The 22,271-nt window shown below is 40.3% G+C and overlaps 1 protein-coding gene across 1 annotated transcript; it reads right to left on the reverse strand.

Moving 5' to 3' along the window:
- Positions 1-16,811: 16,811 nt before the first annotated feature.
- LOC122562937 (olfactory receptor class A-like protein 1) lies at positions 16,812-17,762 on the reverse strand. Its single transcript, XM_043716238.2, has one exon. The coding sequence runs from the start codon at positions 17,760-17,762 to the stop codon at positions 16,812-16,814; it is 951 nt and encodes a 316-aa protein (XP_043572173.2).
- Between the last annotated feature and the right edge of the window lie 4,509 nt (positions 17,763-22,271).

Below are 22,271 nucleotides of genomic sequence, written 5' to 3' on the forward strand. Positions count from 1 at the left end.
TGCGGAACACCGCTAGTAACTGCACTCCAAGATGAACCTTTACCATCAACTACTACCCTCTGTCTTCTTCCAGCCAGCCAATTCCTAATCCAAACCTCCAACTCACCCTCAATGCCATACCTCCGTATTTTCTGCAGTAGCCTACCATGGGGAACCTTATCAAATGCCTTACTAAAATCCATATACACCACATCTACTGCTTTACCCTCGTCCACCTCCTTAGTCACCTTCTCAAAGAATTCAATAAGGTTTGTGAGGCACGACCTGTCCTTCACAAAACCATGCTGACTATCCTTGATCACATTATTCCTATCCAGATGTTCATAAATCCTATCCGTTACAATTCTCTCTAAGACTTTGCCCACAACAGAAGTGAGACTCACCGGCCTGTAGTTACTAGGGTTATCCCTACTCCCCTTCTTGAACAAGGGAACCACATTTGCTATCCTCCAGCCTTCTGGCACTATTCCTGTAGACAACGAGGACATAAAAATCAAGGCCAATAGCTCTGAAATCTCCTCCCTTGCTTCACAGAGAATCCTAGGATAAATGCCATCAGGCCCAGGGGACTTATCTATTTTCATCCTTTCCAGAATTTCCAACACCTCTTCCCTACATACCTCAAAGCAGTCCATTCTAATTAATTGTGACTCAGTATTCACATCAGCAACAATGTCCTGTTCCTGAGTGAATACTGACGAAAAGTATTCATTCAGTGTCTCCCCAATCTCCTCAGCCTCCACAGGCAACTTCCCACTACTATCCTTGATTGGACCTATTCCTACCCTAGTCATTCTTTTATTCCTGACATACCTATAGAAAGCCTTTGGGTTTTCCCTAATCCTACCAACTAAGGACTTTTCATGTCCCCTCCTTGCTGCTCTTAGCTCTCTCTTCAGATCCTTCCTGGCTACCTTATAACTCTCAATCGCCCCAATTGAACCTTCACGCCTCATCTTTACATAGGCCACCCTCTTCCCTTTAACAAGGGATTCCAATTCATTATTAAATCATGGCTCCCTCACACGACCCTTTCCTCCCTGCCTGACAGATACATACTTATCAAGGACACTCAATAGTTGCTCCTTGAACAAGCTCCACATATCAATTGCGCCCTTCCCTTGAAGCCTACTTTTCCAAGCCACGCATCCTAAGTCGTGCCTAACCGCATCATAATTTCCCTGCCCCCAGCTATAACTCTTGCCCTGCAGTGCACACTTATCCCTCTCCATCACTAGAGTAAAAGTCACCGAATTGTGGTCACTGTCCCCAAAGTGTTCACCTGCCTCCAATTCTAACACCTGACCTGGTTCGTTACCCAGAACCAAATCCAGTATGGCCTCACCTCTTGTTGGCCTGTCCAAATATTGTGTCTGGAAACCCTCCTGCACACATTGGACAAACACCGACCCATCTAACGAACTCGAGCTATAGCTTTCCCAGTCAATATCTGGAAAGTTAAAGACCCCATAACAACCACCCTATTACTTTCACTCTTCTCTTGAATCATCCTCGCAATCCTTTCTTCAATGTCTCTAGGACTATTAAGAGGCCTGTAAAAATCTCCTAAGAGGGTGAGCTCACCTTTCCTATTCCTAACCTCAGCCCAAACTACCTCAGATGGCGAGTCTTCATCCATCGTCCTTTTCACCGCTGTAATACTATCTTTGACAAGCAATGCCACACCTCCCCCTCTTGTACCCTCCCTCTGACCCTACTAAAACATTTAAACCCTGGAACCTGCAACAGTCTACCCATGTCTCCGTAATAGCCACAACATCGAAATCCCAGGTACCAACCCACGCTGCAAGTTCACCTACCTTATTTCGTATACTTCTTGCATTGAAGTATACACACTTCAAGCCACTTTCCTGTTTACAGGCACCCTCCTTTGAGATTGATGCCATGTTCCTAACCTCCCTACACTCCAGGTTCTGCACCCTAAAGCTACAGTCTAGGTTCCCATGCCCCTGCAGAGTTAGTTTAAACCACCCCCAAGAGCACTACCAGACCTCCCCCCAAGGATACTGGTGCCCCTCAGGTTCAGGTGTAGACCATCCTGTTTATAGAGGTCCCACCTTCCCCAGAAAGAACCCCAGTTATCCAGATAACGGAATCCCTCCCTCCTGCACCAACCCTGTATCCACGCATTTAACTGTTCTCTCTCCCTATTCCTCGACTCTCTATCATGTGGCACGGGTAACAAACCAGAGACAACAATTCTGTTTGTTCTAACTCTGAGCTTCCAACCTAGCTCCCTGAAAGCCTGCCTAACATCCTCAGCCCTCCTCCTACATATGTCATTGGTGCCAATGTGGACCACGACTTCGGGCTGCTCCCCCTCCCCCTTAAGGACCCGGAAAACACAATCAGAAACGTCACGTACCTTTGCACCTGGGAGGCAACATACCAAACGTGAGTCTCTCTCGCCCCCACAAAACCGCCTATCTGTGCCTCGAACTATCGGGTCCCCAATAACTATTGCTCTGCTCTTCTCCACCCTTCCCTTCTGAGCAATGGGGACAGGCTCCGTGCCAGAGGCCTGAACCCCATTGCTTACCCCTGGTAAGTCGTCCCCCCCACAAGTATCCAAAACGGTATACTTGTTCTTGAGGGGAACAGCCGCAGGGGGTCCCTGCACTGGCTGCTTCCTCCCAGTCCCCCTTCACTGTCACCAATCTGTCTGCAATCTTTGGAGTTACTACTTCCCTAAAGCTCCGATCTATGACCCCCTCTGCCTCCCGAATGATCCTAAGTTCTTCCAACCCCAGCTCCAGTTCCCTAACACGGTCTTGGAGGAGCTGGAGATGGGTGCACTCCCTGCAAGTGTAATCCGCAGGGACGAGCATGGCATCCCTCACCTCAAACATGTTGCAAGGGGAACATTGCACTGCCTTCACTGCCATCCCTCTAAAAGTAACCTTTTAAAAAAAAACTTGGTTTAAAGAATAGAACAAGCAAAATGCAGCACTTACCTACTTACCACAACGGGTTTTATTATTAGGTTAGAGGAGGAGGGCGGGTGGGAGGCACTACCTCTGTAGTGCCTCGGGTTCCTCTCCTGCGCGCTTTTATAGGGACAAAAAACCTACCCAGCTTCCGGGTCAGCTCCACGCTTTTTTTAAAAATAAACTTTCAAATTTAAACCGTTAAACAAACGTCACCGAGCCTTCAAGCAGCCACTGCCAAACAGTCCTTAGCTGCTCCTCTTGGGAGTTATCTACAGGCCCCCAAACAGTAGTCTGGATGTCAGATGTAAGTTGAATCAGGAGCTGAAATTGGCCTGTCGCAAAGATGTTGCTACAGTTGTTATCGGGGATTTCAACATGCAGGTAGACTGGGAGAATCAGGATGGTATTGGACCTCAAGAAAGAGACTTTGTGGAGTGCCTCCGAGATGGAATCTTAGAACAGCTGTTGCTGGAGACTATCAGGCAGAAGGCTATTCTGGATCTCGTATTGTGCAACGAACCAGAATTGATCAGGGACCTCGAAGTGAAGGAGCCATTGGAAAGTAGTGACCATAATTTAATAAGCTTCAATCTGCAATTTGAGAGGAAGAGGGTACAATCGGAAGTGACAATATTTCAGTTGAATAAAGGGAACTATGGAGCTATGAGGGGGGAGCTGGCCAAAGTTCAATGGTGCAATACCTTAGCAGGGATGACAGTGGAGGAACAATGGCAGATATTTCTGTGTATAATGCAGAAGATGCAGGATCAGTTCATTCCAAAAAGGAAGAAAGATCCTATGAGGAGACAGGGTGGCCGTAGCTGATGAGGGAAATTAAGAAACATATAAAGTCAAAAGAGAAAAAGAATAACATAGCAAAGATGAGTGGGAAAACGGAGGACTGGAAAGCTTTTAAAGAACAACAGAGGATTACTAAGAAGAAAATATGCAGAGAAAAAATGAGATACGAAGGTAAACTGGCCAAAAATATAAAGGAGGATAGTAAAAGCTTTTTTGGGTATGAGAAAGGCAAAAAAATGGTTAAGACTAAAATTGGGCCCTTGAAGACAGAAACAGGGGAAATATTACAGGGAACAAAGAAATGGCAGAAGAATTGAATTGGTACTTCAGATCTGTGTTCACTGGGGGAGACACAAACAATCTCCCTGAGGTAGCAGTGGCTGAAGGACCTGAACTTAAGGGAATTTATATTTGCCAGGAATTGGTGTTGGAGAGACTGTTACGTCTGAAGGTTGATAAGTCCCCGGGGCCTGATGGTCTACATCCCAGGGTACTGAAGGAGGTGGCTCGAGAAATCGTGGATGCGTTGGTGATTATTTTCCAGAGTTCGATAGATTCGGGATCAGTTCCTGCAGATTGGAGGGTGGCTAGTGTTGTACCACTTTTTTAGAAAGGTGGGAGAGAGAAAACAGGAAATTATAGACCAGTTAGTCTGACCTCAGTGGTGGGAAAGAGGCTGGAGTCTATTATAAAGGATGAAATTACAACACAACTGGATAGTAGTAACAGGATAGGTCAGAGTCAGCATGGATTTATGAAGGGGAAATCATGCTTGACTAATCTTCTGGAATTTTTTGAGGATGTAACTCTTCAGAGTTACATCCTCATGGACGAGGGAGATCCAGCAGATGTAGTGTACCTGGACTTTCAGAAAGCTTTTGATAAAGTCCCACATAGGAGGTTAGTGAGCAAAATTAGGGCGCATGGTATTGGGGGCAAAGTACTAACTTGGATTGAAAGTTGGTTGGCTGACAGGAAACAAAGAGTAGTGATAAACGGCTCCATTTCAGAATGGCAGGCAGTGACCAGTGGGGTACCGCAGGGATCAGTGCTGGGACCACAGCATTTTACAATATATATTAATGATATAGAAGATGGTATTAGTAATAACATTAGCAAATTTGCTGATGATACTAAGCTGGGTGGCAGGATGAAATGTGAGGAGGATGTTAGGAGATTACAGGGTGACCTGGACAGGTTAGGTGAGTGGTCAGATGCATGGCAGATGCAGTTTAATGTGGATAAATGTATGGTTATCCACTTTGGTGGCAAGAACAGGAAGGCAGATTACTACCTAAAAGGAATCAATTTAGGTAAAGGGGCAGTACTAAAGAGATCTTGGTGTTCTTGTACACCAGTCAATGAAGGTAAGCATGCAGGTGCAGCAGGTAGTGAAGAAGGCTAATAGCATGCTGGCCTTCATAACATGAGGCATTGTGTATAGAAGCAAAGAGGTTCTTCTGCAGCTGTACAGGGCCCTGGTGAGACCACACCTGGAGTATTGTGTGCAGTGCTGGTCTCCAAATTTGAGGAAAGACATTCTGGCTATTGAGGGAGTGCAGCGTAGGTTCACGAGGTCAATTCCTGGAATGGCAGGACTACCTTACACTGAAAGACTGGAGGAACTGGGCTTGTATACCCTTGAGTTGAGAAGACTGAGAGGAGATCTGATTGAGACATATAAGATTATTAAAGGATTGGACACTCTGGAGGCAGGAAACATGTTTCCGCTGATGGATGGGTAACTTCTTGAGAAATTATTTACCTGCTTATTAGACCTCCCACATTTTCCTAATGTACACAGCCTCAGTAATCCTGCCCCCAATTTGGAAATATGTGCCTTGGTTGTTCTATTCAGAATTGATTTGAAACAGTATTCAATACTTTATAAATGCCATAATTGGTTTCCCACCATATGCAACAGGGTTTCCCGCTCAGCTCAAGACTGCCCAGGAAGACCAGGGTGATGCTAACCCAATCAGGCATTTGAAGAATTTAATCCCCCAGTGGACCCAAACCTGCAACAAAATGCCCAAATAGCCTGTAAGGGGATAAGTAGGTGAGAAAGTGTCAAATGGAATATTATGTGGAGAAATAAGAAGTAATTCACTTTGGGTAGGAAGAATTGATAAATAGAATAGTTGTTTAAATGGTGAGCAATTATTAAATGTTGTTGTTCACATTGATTTGGGTGATCTTTTCTGCAAATAATTAACATGCAGTGGCACCAAGCAATTCTGAAAATGATATGTTTGCCTTTATTGCAAGGGGATTTGAGTAGCAGAATAAGAAAGGCTTGTAATTATTTAGGTGTTTGGCAGGATCATTCCTGTATTTGATTTTGGTCCCTATAGCCATGGAAAGGTATACTTTACCTTAAAGATGGTGTGACAAAGGTTTATTTGATTAATGCAAGAAAAGGACTGCCCTTTATGTAAAAATTGAATAGAATGGGACTGCAGTGTCGAAAGGTATTCTAAGTGAAACAAAAACAGCAGTTGCTGAAAAACCCAACAGGTCTGGCAGTATCTGTGAGGAGAAAGCAGAATCAATGTATTGAGTCCAGTGATTTCTCATCAAAACTTTTATCAAACCACTTAAAGATTCTGAAAGGGTTACCATTGCAGCTACCGGGGTTGGGGTCAAGGTCAGGATGTGGTGGGGAGGGGTTACATTTTTTTATTTAGCTGGGAGGTCTCAAACTCAGATATTATTTTCAGGATAAGAAGGTTGCTACTTAGAACTGAGGTGAAAATAAATGTCTTTAATCAGAGAGTTGTGAGTTCACTACATTAGAAGGTTGGAAATGCTCAGCTGAATAGATTCAAGGTTGAAATCAATGGATTTTTTGACTCTAACAGAATTAAGGAATGAGAATCAGACAGGAATATGAGGTTGAGGTGGACGATCAGGGCATGATCTTTTGAATGGTAGAGTAGATGTATGGCACTATATGATCTACTCCCATTTCTAATGTTCTTATAATTAAGTTCTAAGTAGCAATAGAAGATTCAAACTAAAGTATGACTTTTAATGTATGGTATAAAATATTTCCCATATGAATGGCAACACTGTTATTATGATACAGCACTCTACGAATGCGAACACCTGGAGCCCTTTTATATTGCATGCAACATAAACATTCTTTAATTAATTGTGACAATAACTAATTATGAACATGTTGCTGCCCGATGCTTATTTAATTACTTGGTAATTACCATGTTTACCTTGTTTAAGAAAACTGATTCATCAGATGTGTGCTACACATTGAATAGTAATTATAAAGAATTAGTGTAAGTATCATCTTCAAATCTAATCTTAGGTGATAACAACACATGACTGAAATTGTAATGTTGCAAGCAAACAGGTATAGCATTGAATATATTGTATTCTGCAGCGTTTTGCAAAATTTGTGTACTGAATTTATTAATGAGAACAGGTTAATGTCTGGTGGTATTTCTGCAGAGGAAAAGAAGATTGAGTTTTTTTAATCTTGCTACCACTTCCTCTCATACTGTGTTAAATAACATTTGCCCCAAGGACCAACTTTGATCTTCAGGCTACCTGACAATGCAGGGTTACCAATGACTACAGCAACAACCTGAACAAACCATTTAGCATTTTACTATTTAACACAGTTGCCTGCACATTAATTATCACGCAGGTATGAATGCAAAATATCTGTTTCAAGTGATCCTTTACCTATTGTCATGATCCAACACGGACAAGTAGTTTCAGTATCAAGGTAGGAGACTCATGTGGAGCCATCAATACAATGGCTGCTGTCCCATCCAGTTGGCTCTCCAGTATCAGGGCGAGGCATTAGTTGATTGGGAGACACTATCCATCCACTTATCCATCTCATTGATTCACTAACCCACTCACTTATCAAATGTCTTTAGATTTTTAAAATCTTACAAGAATGCAACAGCTAGGATTGTTAAGAATGTGACATGTTCTCTCTGCCTCTATATTCACCTATGGTCTCTGCACGTCATGAGAGGCAACATGAACGCATTTCTGCTGCAACTGGAATTGGATGTCCCTGCTGAAAATGGCAATATTGTAAGGGCACAAAAGAAGTTGTAGACATTACATACATCCACCATTGCCACTCAAAATCCAGACCATAGTTTAATTGTATAGTTAGGCTGAATTCTTTCCTGCCTTTATGATTTGTTTATTAATTGCCATTTGACAGAGTTGAATAGAATGTTTGATGTCAGGAGAAAGTTATCCAAAATTACAGAGAATAGAAACAAAACATTGCAAATGGAAATAAATGATTTGGTAGCTCTAGTCAATCGTTTCAGCTCTCACACCATGGTTGCAAAAACATCCCAAACATATAACCTGTCAAGCCAATGTTTACAAATAATTGTTAATGGAATAAGAAGGTAATTTTATTTCAAAGGGCAAAAGCTGAACTTTGAAGGCTAAATTATAATTCTATCGTGGTCAGTCTAAAGCATTCTGATCTAAGTCTATACTCCTCCTTAATGATTTATCAACCATTAAAGAACTCATCACAACATATCTTTTGCCAGCCATAGAGAGTTCCAGTTTACTCAGCAGTATATATTCGCAAGCACTTAACCTCAGGGTGATTTTTTACCAATGCGGTTAGAAAGTACTAATTCTAATTAAATGTCAGTCTTTATTGGGCTCGACAACAGATAAGCTGGGGAGCGACTATATGGTGCTGAGTAGGATTTAAAGGAACATGAATAAAATAGTAGTATGGATCCATCATGGAGAGACATGTATTACTGTTTAATTATTTGGTTAGCTCTACCTTTTAGCAAAGCCTAATGGGTTGGACATATTACTTATTTTTACTGCCTTTTCCCTTTGGGCATCCAAAAGCCGTGTGTTGTCTTGTAAGGGAATTCAGAAAAATGAGCTTTGTTTGTGAGTTACCCACCTACTGCTAAACTGATGGGAAAACCTGTACCACAACATTGCAGTCAACCTGAGCTAAGAGTAGGGGAGTATATAATGATTGAGGGATCTAATCCATTACTCACCAACTCTGAGGCTCTTTATAAGTTGGGTATCTAATTGGTAGAATAGGAAGTAGCATCCTGTAGCATGATTAGATTACTTACAGTGTGGAAACAGGCCCTTCGGCCCAACAAGTCCACACCGACCCGCCAAAGCGCAAACCACCTAGACCCATTCCCCTACATTTACCCCTGCACCTAACACTACTGGCAATTTAGCATGGCCAATTCACCTAACCTGCACATTTTTGGACTGTGGGAGGAAACCGGAGCACCCGGAGGAAACCCATGCAGACATGGGGAGCAGTGTGGCTAAGGCACTGATTTTCTCATTGAAGCTGAACTTACTTCTCTTCAGCTGTCAAGCATCCCTGAGAAAGCTACCTCAAACTGTTAAGCTGAAAAACAAGTTAAATAAGCCTCAACAAAATGTTTCAAATGTCAACTTGTCTTCTGAGAGGAGGTTGGTTCTTCATTTCTTATCCATCTCTTTCAGAGCCAAATATGGATGGGTTGCATCAGGCCAGAATTGGTTTTGAGGTATTTGAACATTTATTCTCTGACCCAACAAAAAAAGGCCACCTGTATTGAGATGTTAAATGCACTCACAATATTTGAAGAAATTACCTTTTGAGCTTGAATGTCACAATTAAATGACAAGATTGGGTTATGTTCAGATGTGTAACATTTGGAAAGGTATTAATGTTATGGACCAGGCCAGGCCCCCTCAAACATTTCAAGAAGATAGCCCAGACCCTAACTTTGCTTGTTATTTTAAGCAGGTATATAGTGGATATTCCAGGGGTGATGCAGCTGGCCCAACCACTTAGTTTTAAACAAAACAGAATTTATTTGCAAGATTATCAAAAGAAACACAACCAAAAGAGAACCGAATGTAGAATAACTTAACCTACCTGTAAACCCAACAGATTATCCCAACTTAATGATGCTGCTCCAACTTCCTACAACAATCCCCATAAAGACCCATTGACAAAAAAAGTTAAATCAAACACAGAGTCTTACAGGGGAGATGTCAGAGAAAGAGAGAGAGAGAGAGATGTCAGAGAGATTCAGCATGGAACACCTTCTTCCACATAGCTGTTTCTTTAAGCAGCAGCCTCAAACAAACTGACTGAGTTCTCTAAACAGCCAGAGTGTGAAAACCAAAACAAACCAATCCAGAGGAAAAGCTGAGCTGGGAGAACTGACCACTCCCCTTTCATTGCACAAGTGATTTTTTAAAACTTTAAACCTGAGGCAGTATCTGATATAGAATGAATCTGTTCCACTTTGAGAGATGTATTTCCTTGTATGCAATATAGATACAGCAAATATGAATTCAAGTATCAATTACTAAAGACTGAACAAACTGTTAAACTGAAGCGGTGTTGCTAAAAAAAAGATCCAGTTGTATGCCACATCATACATTGTGAATGTAAGAACCACTTACAATTATTAAATAAATATATATTTCTTTAAGTATTGGAATCCATTTACCAAATTTGAGCCCTTGTTATAGTTATGGTACAAAAAGCTAGGCAAGGGCTCCAAAATCAATACCTTATTTGGTTAGATTGTAAGTCCCATAACATAAAAGCATTGCGTGTGATGGAAGGAGCAGTTTATTTTAATGTGAGTGCCAGGCTCTTTACTGATGGCTGTATCTTGCATTGCTTCTATTTGGAAATATCCCACTTCAATAAACCACTTAGCTAGGCAGCAGTGGTCTTTTTCTGTAATTAAAGACCCATGACTGGGTGAGTTTGAATATCTCACCCAGCAAGAACTACCAGCCAGTCAGAGACTCTTTGTTGATCAGCAGTGCCAGCAGGATGGCAGTGTGTGCAATTGGTACCACACCCAGTTGAGACCTAGGATCATCTCGGGATCCAGATCAAAATTGAGTTATGTTGGGATGCGGACCATGAGGTGGGAATTCTGGCAAAGGGGATTAATTGGGGTGTCTCAGGTATGGGGTAATGCAGATCAGTGAGTTCGGCTTTCCTGATTGATATTCCTTCACAGAATAAGTGTTAGCATCTAGATAGAGGCCATTCGGCCGTTTCTTACTGTGAGTACTAATCAAATGAGCATTTTGACTTTGTGGCATTCTCCTGCCTTTCCCCAGCCCTTGCACATTATTTCTAATCAAATAATTATCCAATACCAACTTTAATGTCTCAACTGAACTTGCCTCCACCACACTTCCAGGCAATCTATTCCAGGTCCAAGCAACTCATTGTATGAGACATCTTTTTTTCTCAAATTACGTTTGCGAATTTTGCAAGGCATTTTAATTTTTTTTTCATGATTCCTTACAAGCAGGAAGTTTATCCTTATTTACTGTATCCTGTCCCCACATGATTTTGGAAATTTTAGCCAGATCTTCCCTTAGCCTTCTTCTTTACAAGAAGAACAGTCCCAATCTCTCTGATCTATCCTCATAGCTGGAACTTTTCATTCCTTGTACAATCATGTAAATCTGTTCTCACTCTCTCTCATATATTCACATCCTTCCCACAGTGTGACACTTAGAACTGTACAGAATACACCAGCTGGGGTCTAACATAATAGTCTGTGACATCCAAAGTCAACGTTTGCATTGGCTCTCAGTAATTTAAAGAGAGCTGCACCTAAGCCTGCAGATCCTGTTACAAACAAGAGCTGTCATCCTCCACGGTGCATCTTGTCCTGTCGCTTCTCCCTTTGGAGACTTTGCATCAGGTGGCTTCTGTTGTTGTTGTTACAGAAAGTATTGCTTCTGATGGTCTTCTGCAGCAGTTCCTTTGCAGCAGTACACCTTAAGTGAAAATTGCTTGATTGAACTCTGCTGTGCTTCCTCAACTTGCAGCAGATCTGCAAGAACAATAAGCAAATGTTTGCAATTTTGATAAAGGGACACTTTTCCCCTGGTGTGTTGAGCTGGTCTGGAGTGGAATAGGTATGGATCAGAGGCAGGCAATTGGGACTAGTTTAGTTTGGGATTGTGTTCAGCATGGGCTGGTTGGACTGAAGGGTCTGTTTCTGTGCTGTAGGACTCTGTGTGAACAACATGTGAGTGGACAGGGAATAATAATAATAATTGTTAATGTTTCCTAATTATGGTAGGAATATAGCAGGTGAAATGTCCTTACAGCAGGTGGAGGTAAATATCCCTGACTGGGTTTATCAGAGTGAACTGAGGCTAAGCCAATAGGTACCTGAATTTCCTGCAAAAGCTAAGAAGGCAGCATTTGGAATTGGTAAAAAAAAGGAACCACATACAACAAGTGGTGAGTCAATTGAGTTAGTAAGAATTCAGCAGCCATTATGACAGTTTGAACACAAACATGAAATGAAGCAGCTCAAAATGGAAATCGGATGAGCAGCAAGCTGAGAAGGGAGGAAGCTGCAATGCTCACACGTCATGCTCTTTGATGTAATGTATTTGTACACATAAGCTGCTGGCACATGCACTATCTCTGACATTAACACACCACTGAGTCATTCAGCAGCATTAGGCCCAACTTTCAGATTAACTCTTTACTTTACCTGTTTTACATTCTTCTGCCTTTCCTTCTGCACTGAAGTGCCATCTTTCAGTGAATAGCTGTTGGCTGAACCGTATGCAAAGGTGCCACCTGAGAAGTTGGCACTGGAATGATGCCATTTCCCAGTTTGGTGCAGCAATCATCTGGGAACATTGTGTGCAGTAGACAACATGGATGGGCCTACTTATGTTCTAACAGTTCCAGACAAAGTGAAAAGAAAGACCCCATTGCAAAGGTTTCAGTAGAATAAGAGAAATTTGTGCCCTCATCTGGACTTGAAGCAGAGGATCCAAGTCACCAGCTACTCACTTAGTTTATGCAGTCAATTTTGAATTGAAGGATCTCAATTGAACAGAAGTTTAGTGGGAAGGGACAAGATAATTCTGGCGTGTGACATAATTAATGAGATGCAAATATATATTCATAGAGCCAATGTAGGGCTAAAGGGATCAAAGGGTGTGGGGAGAAAGTGGGAAAATGGTACTGAGCTGGATAATTAGCTATCTTATTGACTGATAGAGCCAGCTCAAAGGGACAAATGGCCTACTGCTGCTTCTATTTTTTATGCATCTGTATTTGCTTCTTAGCAACTGGTGGCAAGAACATGATCTCACCAATTAAGTGTTATGGACTAGGCCAGACCACTCAAAATATTCTTAAGCAGGCAGCCCAGAACCAGAACTTTGCAATTTGTTTCAGTAAGTGTACAATGACACAGTAACAATTACCCAGAGTAAGTCAGCAAGGTTGACTATCAGGTTTTAAAACAGACAAAAATTTATTCACAAAATTACACAATGAAACACAACGAACAGAATAAGGAACCCACAGCACTCAGTCTATCCAAACTAAACTTAATTGATCTTTTCCGAATATACACAACAGTCCCAATAGGCAAACCCCCTAAAAAAAGTTTAAAATGGAACAGATGCTTACAGGTTGAAGTTAGAAGGGCAATAAGAGAGAGTTTCCAAACAGCTCACTATTAAACTCCTAAATAGTTGTGGATGCACTGCTCAGCTAGAGAGCTCACCACTCCCCTTTCATGATACAGGTCACTTCTAAAACATGACCACTTTAGCCTGAAGTCTCATCTGCTTACATGTTAACAAAAAGGCCTCTCAAAACCCTTTAATCTCTGCATCAAGCCAGTCTAATCAGAGCCAAGAGTGTTGTATTATCCCTCTGAAAAAAAACAAGGACACAGTAACCTTGAGAAAAGGAACAGCCTTTAGAAAAAAGGAACCAGCTTTGTGACATAAGGAACAAAGTCTTTATTATGAAAGTTTACCACAATGGTGAGAATCTGATTTTAGATTCTTACTCAAATAAACCATCACACTCGCTATTATTCTCATCACCTCAGGCCCTTAGAGACAGATGAGTAATGGGATTTATATAGGTGAAAACATAACCAAAATGTTGAGGTTTATGTTAACAGTTATAGGAACTAATTTGAAAGTGTACAAAACATACAAGCAAAAATATCTTTCTGTTCAAAATTTTCCTCACTGTATTACTATGATTGCTTTTATCATTAGTCATAATAGAGATAATGAGAAGGAGGTGGTATAGTGGTAATATAACTAGAGTAGTATTTCAGGCCCAGCCTATTGATCTGGGGACATGGATTTAAATCCAAGCAAAGCAGTTGGTGAAATATGGATTCATTATTTTTAAAACTTGAATTAAAAGCTAGTGTAATGATGGCAGTATAATGATCATTGTAGACATCTATCTGGTTTGGGAGAGAAATCTGTTGTCCTTATTGGGTCTGGCCTACATGTGACTCCAGACCTACAGCCTTGTGGTTGACTCTTCACTGCCTCTGGAAGGGACCTAGCATGCCATTCAGTTTAAGGGCACGGGCACTTCCTTACCAGTAACACACACATCATGTGAACTAATAAAAGATTTAGAATTATAGAGTCATAGAGATGTACAGCAGGAAACAAACCCTTCAGTCCAACTCATTCATGCCGACCAACATTTTTGTCAAAAGCAATAGGAAATTGTATAAAAACTGAATAAAATCAATCAAGTGGAACTTGTAGTCAAATCAGAGTTAACTCTGAAATATTTATCATTATAGTTTGCTGCAGCTGATGAAAAATCTGTCCAGGTACATGGCCACTGCTAAAAAAGCGTTTCATCTCCGTGATCAAAGGGATGAAGGTGTTTTGGAAGATTTCAAATCATAGACTTCATTCCAATTAGTAGTTTTATATATTCCAGGGGCTGGTGTCAAGTCACTGTATTGAGGTCACATCATGTTACAGCATGCCTCTAAGTATTAACTAATTATTTTAAGAATCTTCCTGAAATGTATTTTTCATAATATTTTCACCTAGGGTAATCAGACTCTAAGTTATACAAGGAACATGTAGCATGAAATACGATTTGAGAAAAGTAAAAAGAAACCAATCCATGATTCCTTCCAGCATTGACTTTAAACATTTTGAAAGTAATTTCGTGAGCACCTAATATCCTTAGATTGGTTTGGCTAGATTTACTCATCATTCTAATGGAAAACTGTGCTATTCCAGAATGTAAGAAATTGTGGTCACTGAGGGTTTTTTAGTGTCCTTTTTATTATTTTATAGCTTAACTGAAAGAGATTTGTCTTATAAAAATTTATTTTGCAAATAGTCAAGCTACATGACTATTTTTATTACTGACTCATTATTGTAGATTGTATTTATACCTAGCAGCGTATAGTAAAGTCATCATTTTATATATTATGTATACATTATATACATTGATATCAATTTCTGCCATGCCAGAAATTTAATATACAGTAGCTTGTTCAAATTTTGACAATATGAGTGAGTGACTTTAATATTATCTAAAATCGTCATGCACTAATTCACTTCCATTCAGTATATAGTTACTGAATAAGATTGAATGCTGATTAAAACTAAACTGGGATTCAAACCTATTTGATTTTTATATATTCCATTTTTTTTAAAAAACAATTCAGTTTGTGTTATAGTTACTTTCATATTCAAGCCTAATGAGGAACACAATAGACATTTTCAATCATTTGTGCAATTTTACATGATTAGCTTAAATGAATATGCATGAACCTAACTCAAGAAGTCTATTAATATTCTGATCAATATATAATATATTTCAAAGTGCAATACAATATGAAACTAAAATAGCTCATGCAATACTGTATTTCATGAATACCAATATTAGAATAATGATAGTCATGAATATCAATTTTAGTATATCCATTTTTACATTTTTCCAAAAGCATAATAATGTTATTTTAAGCCTCAAAGTAATTGTTATCAGCTACTTTGTTTAATGCATACAGAAAACAGACTGAAGGCAGGTAGAACATAATACTCAATATGAAAGGGTGTAGAGAAAGTAAAGAATGATCCAATCTGAAATTTGGAAGTGTAGGTGGAGAGATAACTTGGTCTGCATTTATTTGTCACAAGTTAAAGCAGTAGACTCTTCAAGAGATGAGATAGTAGAGAGATTGGAAAAGAAGGGAACCCTACCAGTGATAAATTGTGCATATTCAAACAGAGGACAATGCAAATACTAACATTTCTCAACTTTGATAATTAAAGTAAATAAGGTTAAAGTAAATAAAATATTGCTAACATGGTCTTTGAGTAGACTGTATATGGTCAAATTATAGTAGATTCACAATTCAGATGTTTATATTCAGTGCCTCATAGAATTATTACATTTTCAATTTAAATTGAACCAAGAGTCAGACAGATTTTGAAACAAAGTTGAGTGAAATTTCCTACTTGAAAATATTTCACCTTGTTTTGTACCAGTATTGCATCAGTTTAGAACCTTTGAGAGATACTCCAATTTGGCTTATTTAACAACATCACCTGAAACTGTGGCCTCTACCTGTGACCACAGCAGGTATGGTCTGTTCTTCTATAACGCAATGGTTGCATTCATGTACAACCCTGCATTACACTTTAAAAACAGCGTTTAAAGTGTTGGTGATGTAATCACATTACAGCCAACACACATTTTAAAAGTTTGCACTTTAGAAACAGCATCCCCAATTCATCAATCATGTTACAGCGAATTCACATCGGCGAAATGTGCATTAAAGCAGAACACCTTAGACATGGAATCACAATGTCATTCTGACTGACTTTATCACTGCTGGGCTCAAATCCCAGAATTCCCTGCCTCAGAGCATTGTGAGAGTACCTTGGCCAAACCAGGTATAATGTTGCTACATGGCTGCTCATTATCATGTTTTCAAGGGCAGTCAGGGATCTATAATAAATATTGTTTGTTTTTCCAGCAATGTCAATAAAATAAAGCTAAAATGTCACCAAATGGACTTATTCAGTGTAGTTGAACGCTTGCAATCCTAAATTCAAATGACAGTTGTCAAAACTTTTCCAATATAAGTTAAATTAAGAATACTTAAAAATGAATTTCCAATACGTAAAATCTTTATTATTAATTTAAATCTAGAAATATGTTAAACATTATGTTGTTTAACATTTCCATAAATCTAGTGTTTAAACGATTCACGAAACAGTTTCTGAATACATTGCTTCCTGTTTTATCTTTCTGCATTTCAATTTGTTGTGAACTTTTCTATTCGAAATAATGATAACAATAGGACTGACTGATGCATACAGGGAAGAAAAGAAAACTCGGAGATCTGAGATGAGAGAGGTCTGCATTGTTCTAGCGACCGTCAAGGTGTAAATCCAGAGAATATTGTCAATTCCGAAGAAAAGAACATAAAGGGTAACCAAAGTAACCACTGCTTTTGCTGCTCGGATCTCCATTGTGGATCCCTGCTTGTTGCTTGAGTTCCGAATCTCTTTTACTTGCAGCCTGTGTCTGTACAGAACTAGTAAAATATAAGCACTTGCAAGAATCATAAGCACAATGGGTATAACATCTCTGGAAGTCTGTAGTGCACCATTAGCCAGCTTTACTGTATGCGATGGGAATCTCACAAAGCAGTACTCAAGATTCACAGCGTGTTTATTGCCAGTTCTGTTATTTGCAGAGGAAATAGAGAATAATATAGCTGGAGTACTTAAGGACATGTTCAGCAACAACAAAAACACAACAACAGGACCAAGGTATTTTGGTGCTTGTCTTTTGACAGTGGACCAAGTTGGAGTAACTGGAATTAAACTAATACATTGAAAGCCACTAAGTAGACAAGTCATCCAGATTGACAAAGACCTGGTAGTTCTGTAAATGAAAATTACAATCTTACAACCATTGTCATCAAAGAGTTGCTTTAGTCCAAATGCTGCTGTGGTTTCTGGGATACATCTTACCAGAACCACAAACAAATTCACAGTAGCTAAATTGGACAGTATTGCATCTGCTGCAAGGAGCTTGTGGTCATAATAAGCAATGTGGATGAGTGATGCAATGATAATTATATTACCTGGGATTCCAATCACTGTCAACAGAAGGTAGATTGTACCTTTGACACCACTCCTTCCTTCCATAATATCGTTTTCTTTAAATTATTTGTGTTTATTAAATTTGATGTTTTGGTGCCTGTATTAGACAGAACAAAATCAATATTAGTGTGTCAGAAATAATGAAGTAAGTACAGTAGTTGCACAAGCAACCATTTTCACAACAATTATTTATTGCAGCTGATAATTGAAGACAACTTGAAAGTGTAACTGAAATTTAATTGAAGTACTATTTTAGGGAGAAGTTATTGTTTTGTTAGCAGTGACCAGATGGTTGCATAATCTATGTGCAGTTTCTTTTAACAAAGATTAAAATCCTCTTTAACTGCAAAACTCCTCTAAACTAGGAGCTATTACAAACAAGATGAACATTGCATTATATTTCATTATAGTTAAAGATCAAAATTCTCAGGTAGCGTAAGTATTTTTATGCATCGGTCTCACATCACAATTCTCTCTTTTTATCCTTTTACCAGATATCAATTTCTGTTTAACTCTTAATTAGATTTGGAAAAGGTTTTGTGAACAATTTAATAGATTGAACCATCCAAATTTCCAATTCTGAAATTTTTAAAAGACAGGAAATATTTTGCAATGAAATAAACTGATGGTGTTCACAGAAAAGGACAAAAATATGTAAGGAGAAAGTAAGGACTGCAGCTGCTGGAGATCAGAGCTGAAAAGTGTGGCACTGGAAAAGCGCAGCAGGTCCGGCAGCATCCGGAGCAGGAGAGTCGATGTTTTGAGTGTAAACCCTTCATCAGGAATGAAGAGCTGATAAAGAGCTGATGCTTAAAACATCGACTCTCCTGCTCCTCGGATGCTGCCTGACCTACCGTGCTTTTCTAGTGCCACACTTTTCAACTAAAAATATGCAAGCTCGAACAACAGTGCTGTCAATGGCCCGAAACCCCTTGTGCTGAGGAGGTTGCACTGGTTGTCTCCAGAGATACTACTGATCAGTCATTTGTGATTAAAGATAGCGCAGCAAAGTAAATCATATATTCGATCATGTAGATTGCAGTCACATGATAGTCTTTTCAGTGATGCTATTGTTTAGTGATCACACATTGAATCAACTGGGAAAAAAGAATGTTCAGCAAGGTGCAAGTATTTCCTTACAGAGAAATGGAAACGGTAAATGAACTGTTCGTGGATTGGACATCGGTACACAATCACAGGGAGTAACTAAGGATATGTCAGGACACAGTTATCCAAACTGATCGGTAAAATTTGAAGCCAGTCAGTTCTTTTCACTTATTCTTTCATTGGATGTGGGTGTTGGCATCTATTACCAATCCCTAGTTGCTCTTTAGAGGGTAATGGTGAGATACCTAGTGAACTGTGGCAGTCCTTATGGCGTAAGGTCAGTCTTATTCATGTCAATATAAACAGTATATTTCTGAACATATTTACAATATATTTCCAAATGAATTTGTAACTTTGAGATTTAGTAAGGAACAAACAAAAAACAGGATAATAGTATCTGTTTGAAAATGTTGTGGCTGTACAGTACATTGGTTAGGCCATTATGGAATACTGAATGCAATTCTGGTCTCCCTGCTATAGGAAGGATGTGGTGAAACTTGAAAGGGTTCAGCAAAGATTTACAAGGATTTTGCCAGGGTTGGAAGGTTAGAGAGAGGCTGAATAGACTGGGGCTATTTTCCCTGCAGCGTCAAAGGCTGAGGGTGATCTGATAGATGCTTATAAAATCATGAGAAGCATGAATAAGGTAAATAGACAAGGTCTTTTCTCCAGGGTCAGGGAGTCCAAAGATAGAGGGCAGGAGTTAAGGTGAAAAGTGAAGATGTGAAGAGGATCTAAGAGGTAACTTTTTCATGCAGACAGTGGTGCATGTATAGAATGAACTGCCAGAGGAAGTGGTGGAGACTGATACAATTACAGCACTTAAAAGGCACCTGGATGGGTATATGATTAGGAAGGGTTTAGAGGGATATGGGCAAAATGTTGGCAAATTGGAATAGATTTACTTAGGATATCAGGACTGCATGGACAAGTTGGACTGAAAGCTCTGTTTCTCTGCTGTATATCTCTGTGTCTCTATGACTCTCAAAGTCAAAGGCAGAAATAGCCCTGTCAACACTAACATTCTGGGTCAAAATGTGTGACACCGGAAAAGCACAGCAGGTTAGGCAGCATCCAAGGAGCAGGAGGATCGACGTTTTGGGCATGACATTCGTGATGAAGGGCTTGTGCCAGAAATGTTGATTCTCCTGCTCCTCAGATGCTGCCTAACCTTCTGTTGCTTTTCCACTGTCATACTTTTCGACTCTGTGTCACCAGCATCTGCAGTCCTCACTTTGTCCTACTAAAATTCTGGGGGCTAGTGCCAAAATTGGGAGAGTCTCACAGGCCAGTCATACAACAGTCTGATATAATCATACTCACAGAATCATACCTGCCAGACAATGTCCCAGACACCACCATTATCATCCTTGGATATGTCCTGTCTCACCAGCAGGACATACCCAGCAGAGGTGGCGGCACAGTGGTATACAGTCAGGAGGGAGTTGCACTGTGAGTCCTTAACATTGACTCCATACCCTAGAAGTCTCATGGCTTCAGTTTAAACATGGGAAAGAAAACCTTCTGCAGATTACCTCATACCACCCTCCCTCAGCTGATGAATCAGTACTCCTTGTTGTACAACACTTGGAGAGAGCGCTGTGAGTGGCAAGGATGAAAAATACACTGGATGAAGGATTTCAATGTCCATCACCAAAAGTGGCTCGGCAGCAGAACTACTGATCGATCTCTTCAGGTTCTAATAGTTGCTAGACTGGGTCTGGATCAGGTGGTGAGAGCACCAGCAGAAGGGATAAACATACTTCACCTTCCTTACCAGTTGCAGGTACATCTGTTCATGACAGTGTCAGTAAGAGTGACCACTGCACAGTCCTTGTGGAGACAAGTCTTAACTTCACATTGAAAATACTCTCCATTGTGGTTTATGGTACTATCACTGTGCTAAATGGGAAACATTTTGAGCTAATCTAGCAATTCAAGACTGAGCATCCATGAGGTACTGTCACCCATCAATAGCAGCAGAATTGTACTCCAGCACAATCTGTAACCTCATGGCCCAGCATATCCTCCACTTTACCACTGCCATCAAGCCAGGCAATCAAACCCGGTTCAATGGAGAGTGCAGGAGGGCATGCTAGGAGCAGCATCAGGTATATCTGAAAATGAGGTGTCAACCTGGTGAAGCTACCAAACTTGCATGCCAGATAGCAAACGCAGCAAGTGACGGACATAGCTAAGCAATCCCTCAAGCAATGGTCAGATCTAAGCTCTGCAGTCCTGCAACACCCAAACATGAATGGTGGTGACAAATTAAACAAATCAATGGATGAGGTGGTTCCAAACAATTCTCCATCCTTAATGATGCAAAACCCTAACCTAAACAGTGCAAACCAAAAGGCGGAAGAATTCGCAGTAATCTTCAGCCAGAAGTGCTAAGTGGAAGATCCATCTTGGCTCCTCCAGTAGTCCCAACATCACAGACATCAGTCTTCAGCCAATTTTATTCACTCCATGTGATATCAAGAAACAGCTGGAGGCACTGAATGCCACAAAGGCTATGGGCCCCGACAACATTCTCACAATAGTACTGAAGATGTATTCTCAAATTTGCCAATCCCCTAGCCAAGCTCTTCCAATTACAACACTAGCTTCCACTCGACAATGTGAAAAATTGCCTAGCTATGCTCTGTAGATAAAAACTAGGACAAATCCAACCCGGCCCATCGGTCCACTCTCAATCACCAGTAAAGTGATATCAAGTAGCACCTACTCAGCAATAACCTAATTAGTGTTATCCAAGGTCACTTAGCTCCTGACCTCATTACAGCCTTCAATCAAACATGGGCAAAATAACTGAATTCCAGAGTTAAGGTGAGAGTGACAATGTTTGACTTCAAGGCCGTATTCAACTGAGTATGGCATCAAGGATCCCTAAAACAACTGGAATCTGAGGGTATTAGGGGTAAACTCTCCACTGGTTGGAGTCATACCTGACACATAAGAAAATGATTGTGGTTATTGGAGGTCAGTCATCTCAGCTCCAGGACTTCTGTGCAGGAGTTCTTCAGGGTAATGTCATCGAGTTGCCTATCCCAGCTGCTTCATCAATGACCTTCCCTCTATCATGAAGTGTGAAGTGGGGATGTTTGCCGATGATTGCACAATGTTCAGCACTAAACATGACTCCTCAGATACTGAAGCAGTCCATATTCAAAAGCAACAAGATCTAATCAATATCCAGGCTTCAGCTGACAAATGGCAAGTAATATTCACACCACACAAATTCCATTCAATGACCATCACAACAAGAGACATAATCTAAACATCACCCCTTGACATTCAATGGTTTTACCATCACAGAATTCCCCCATTATCAATATTCTTGGGTTTACCATTCTCCAGAAACTCAACTGGACTCACCACATAAACACAGTGGCTACAAAAGCAGGTAGGAGACTAGGAATACTGCAAAAAACAGAACTATTA

The sequence above is a fragment of the Chiloscyllium plagiosum genome, unplaced genomic scaffold (assembly GCF_037043375.1).
Source record: "Chiloscyllium plagiosum isolate Xiang-an unplaced genomic scaffold, Cpla_swu_hap1 HiC_scaffold_26, whole genome shotgun sequence".
NCBI lineage: Eukaryota > Metazoa > Chordata > Chondrichthyes > Orectolobiformes > Hemiscylliidae > Chiloscyllium > Chiloscyllium plagiosum.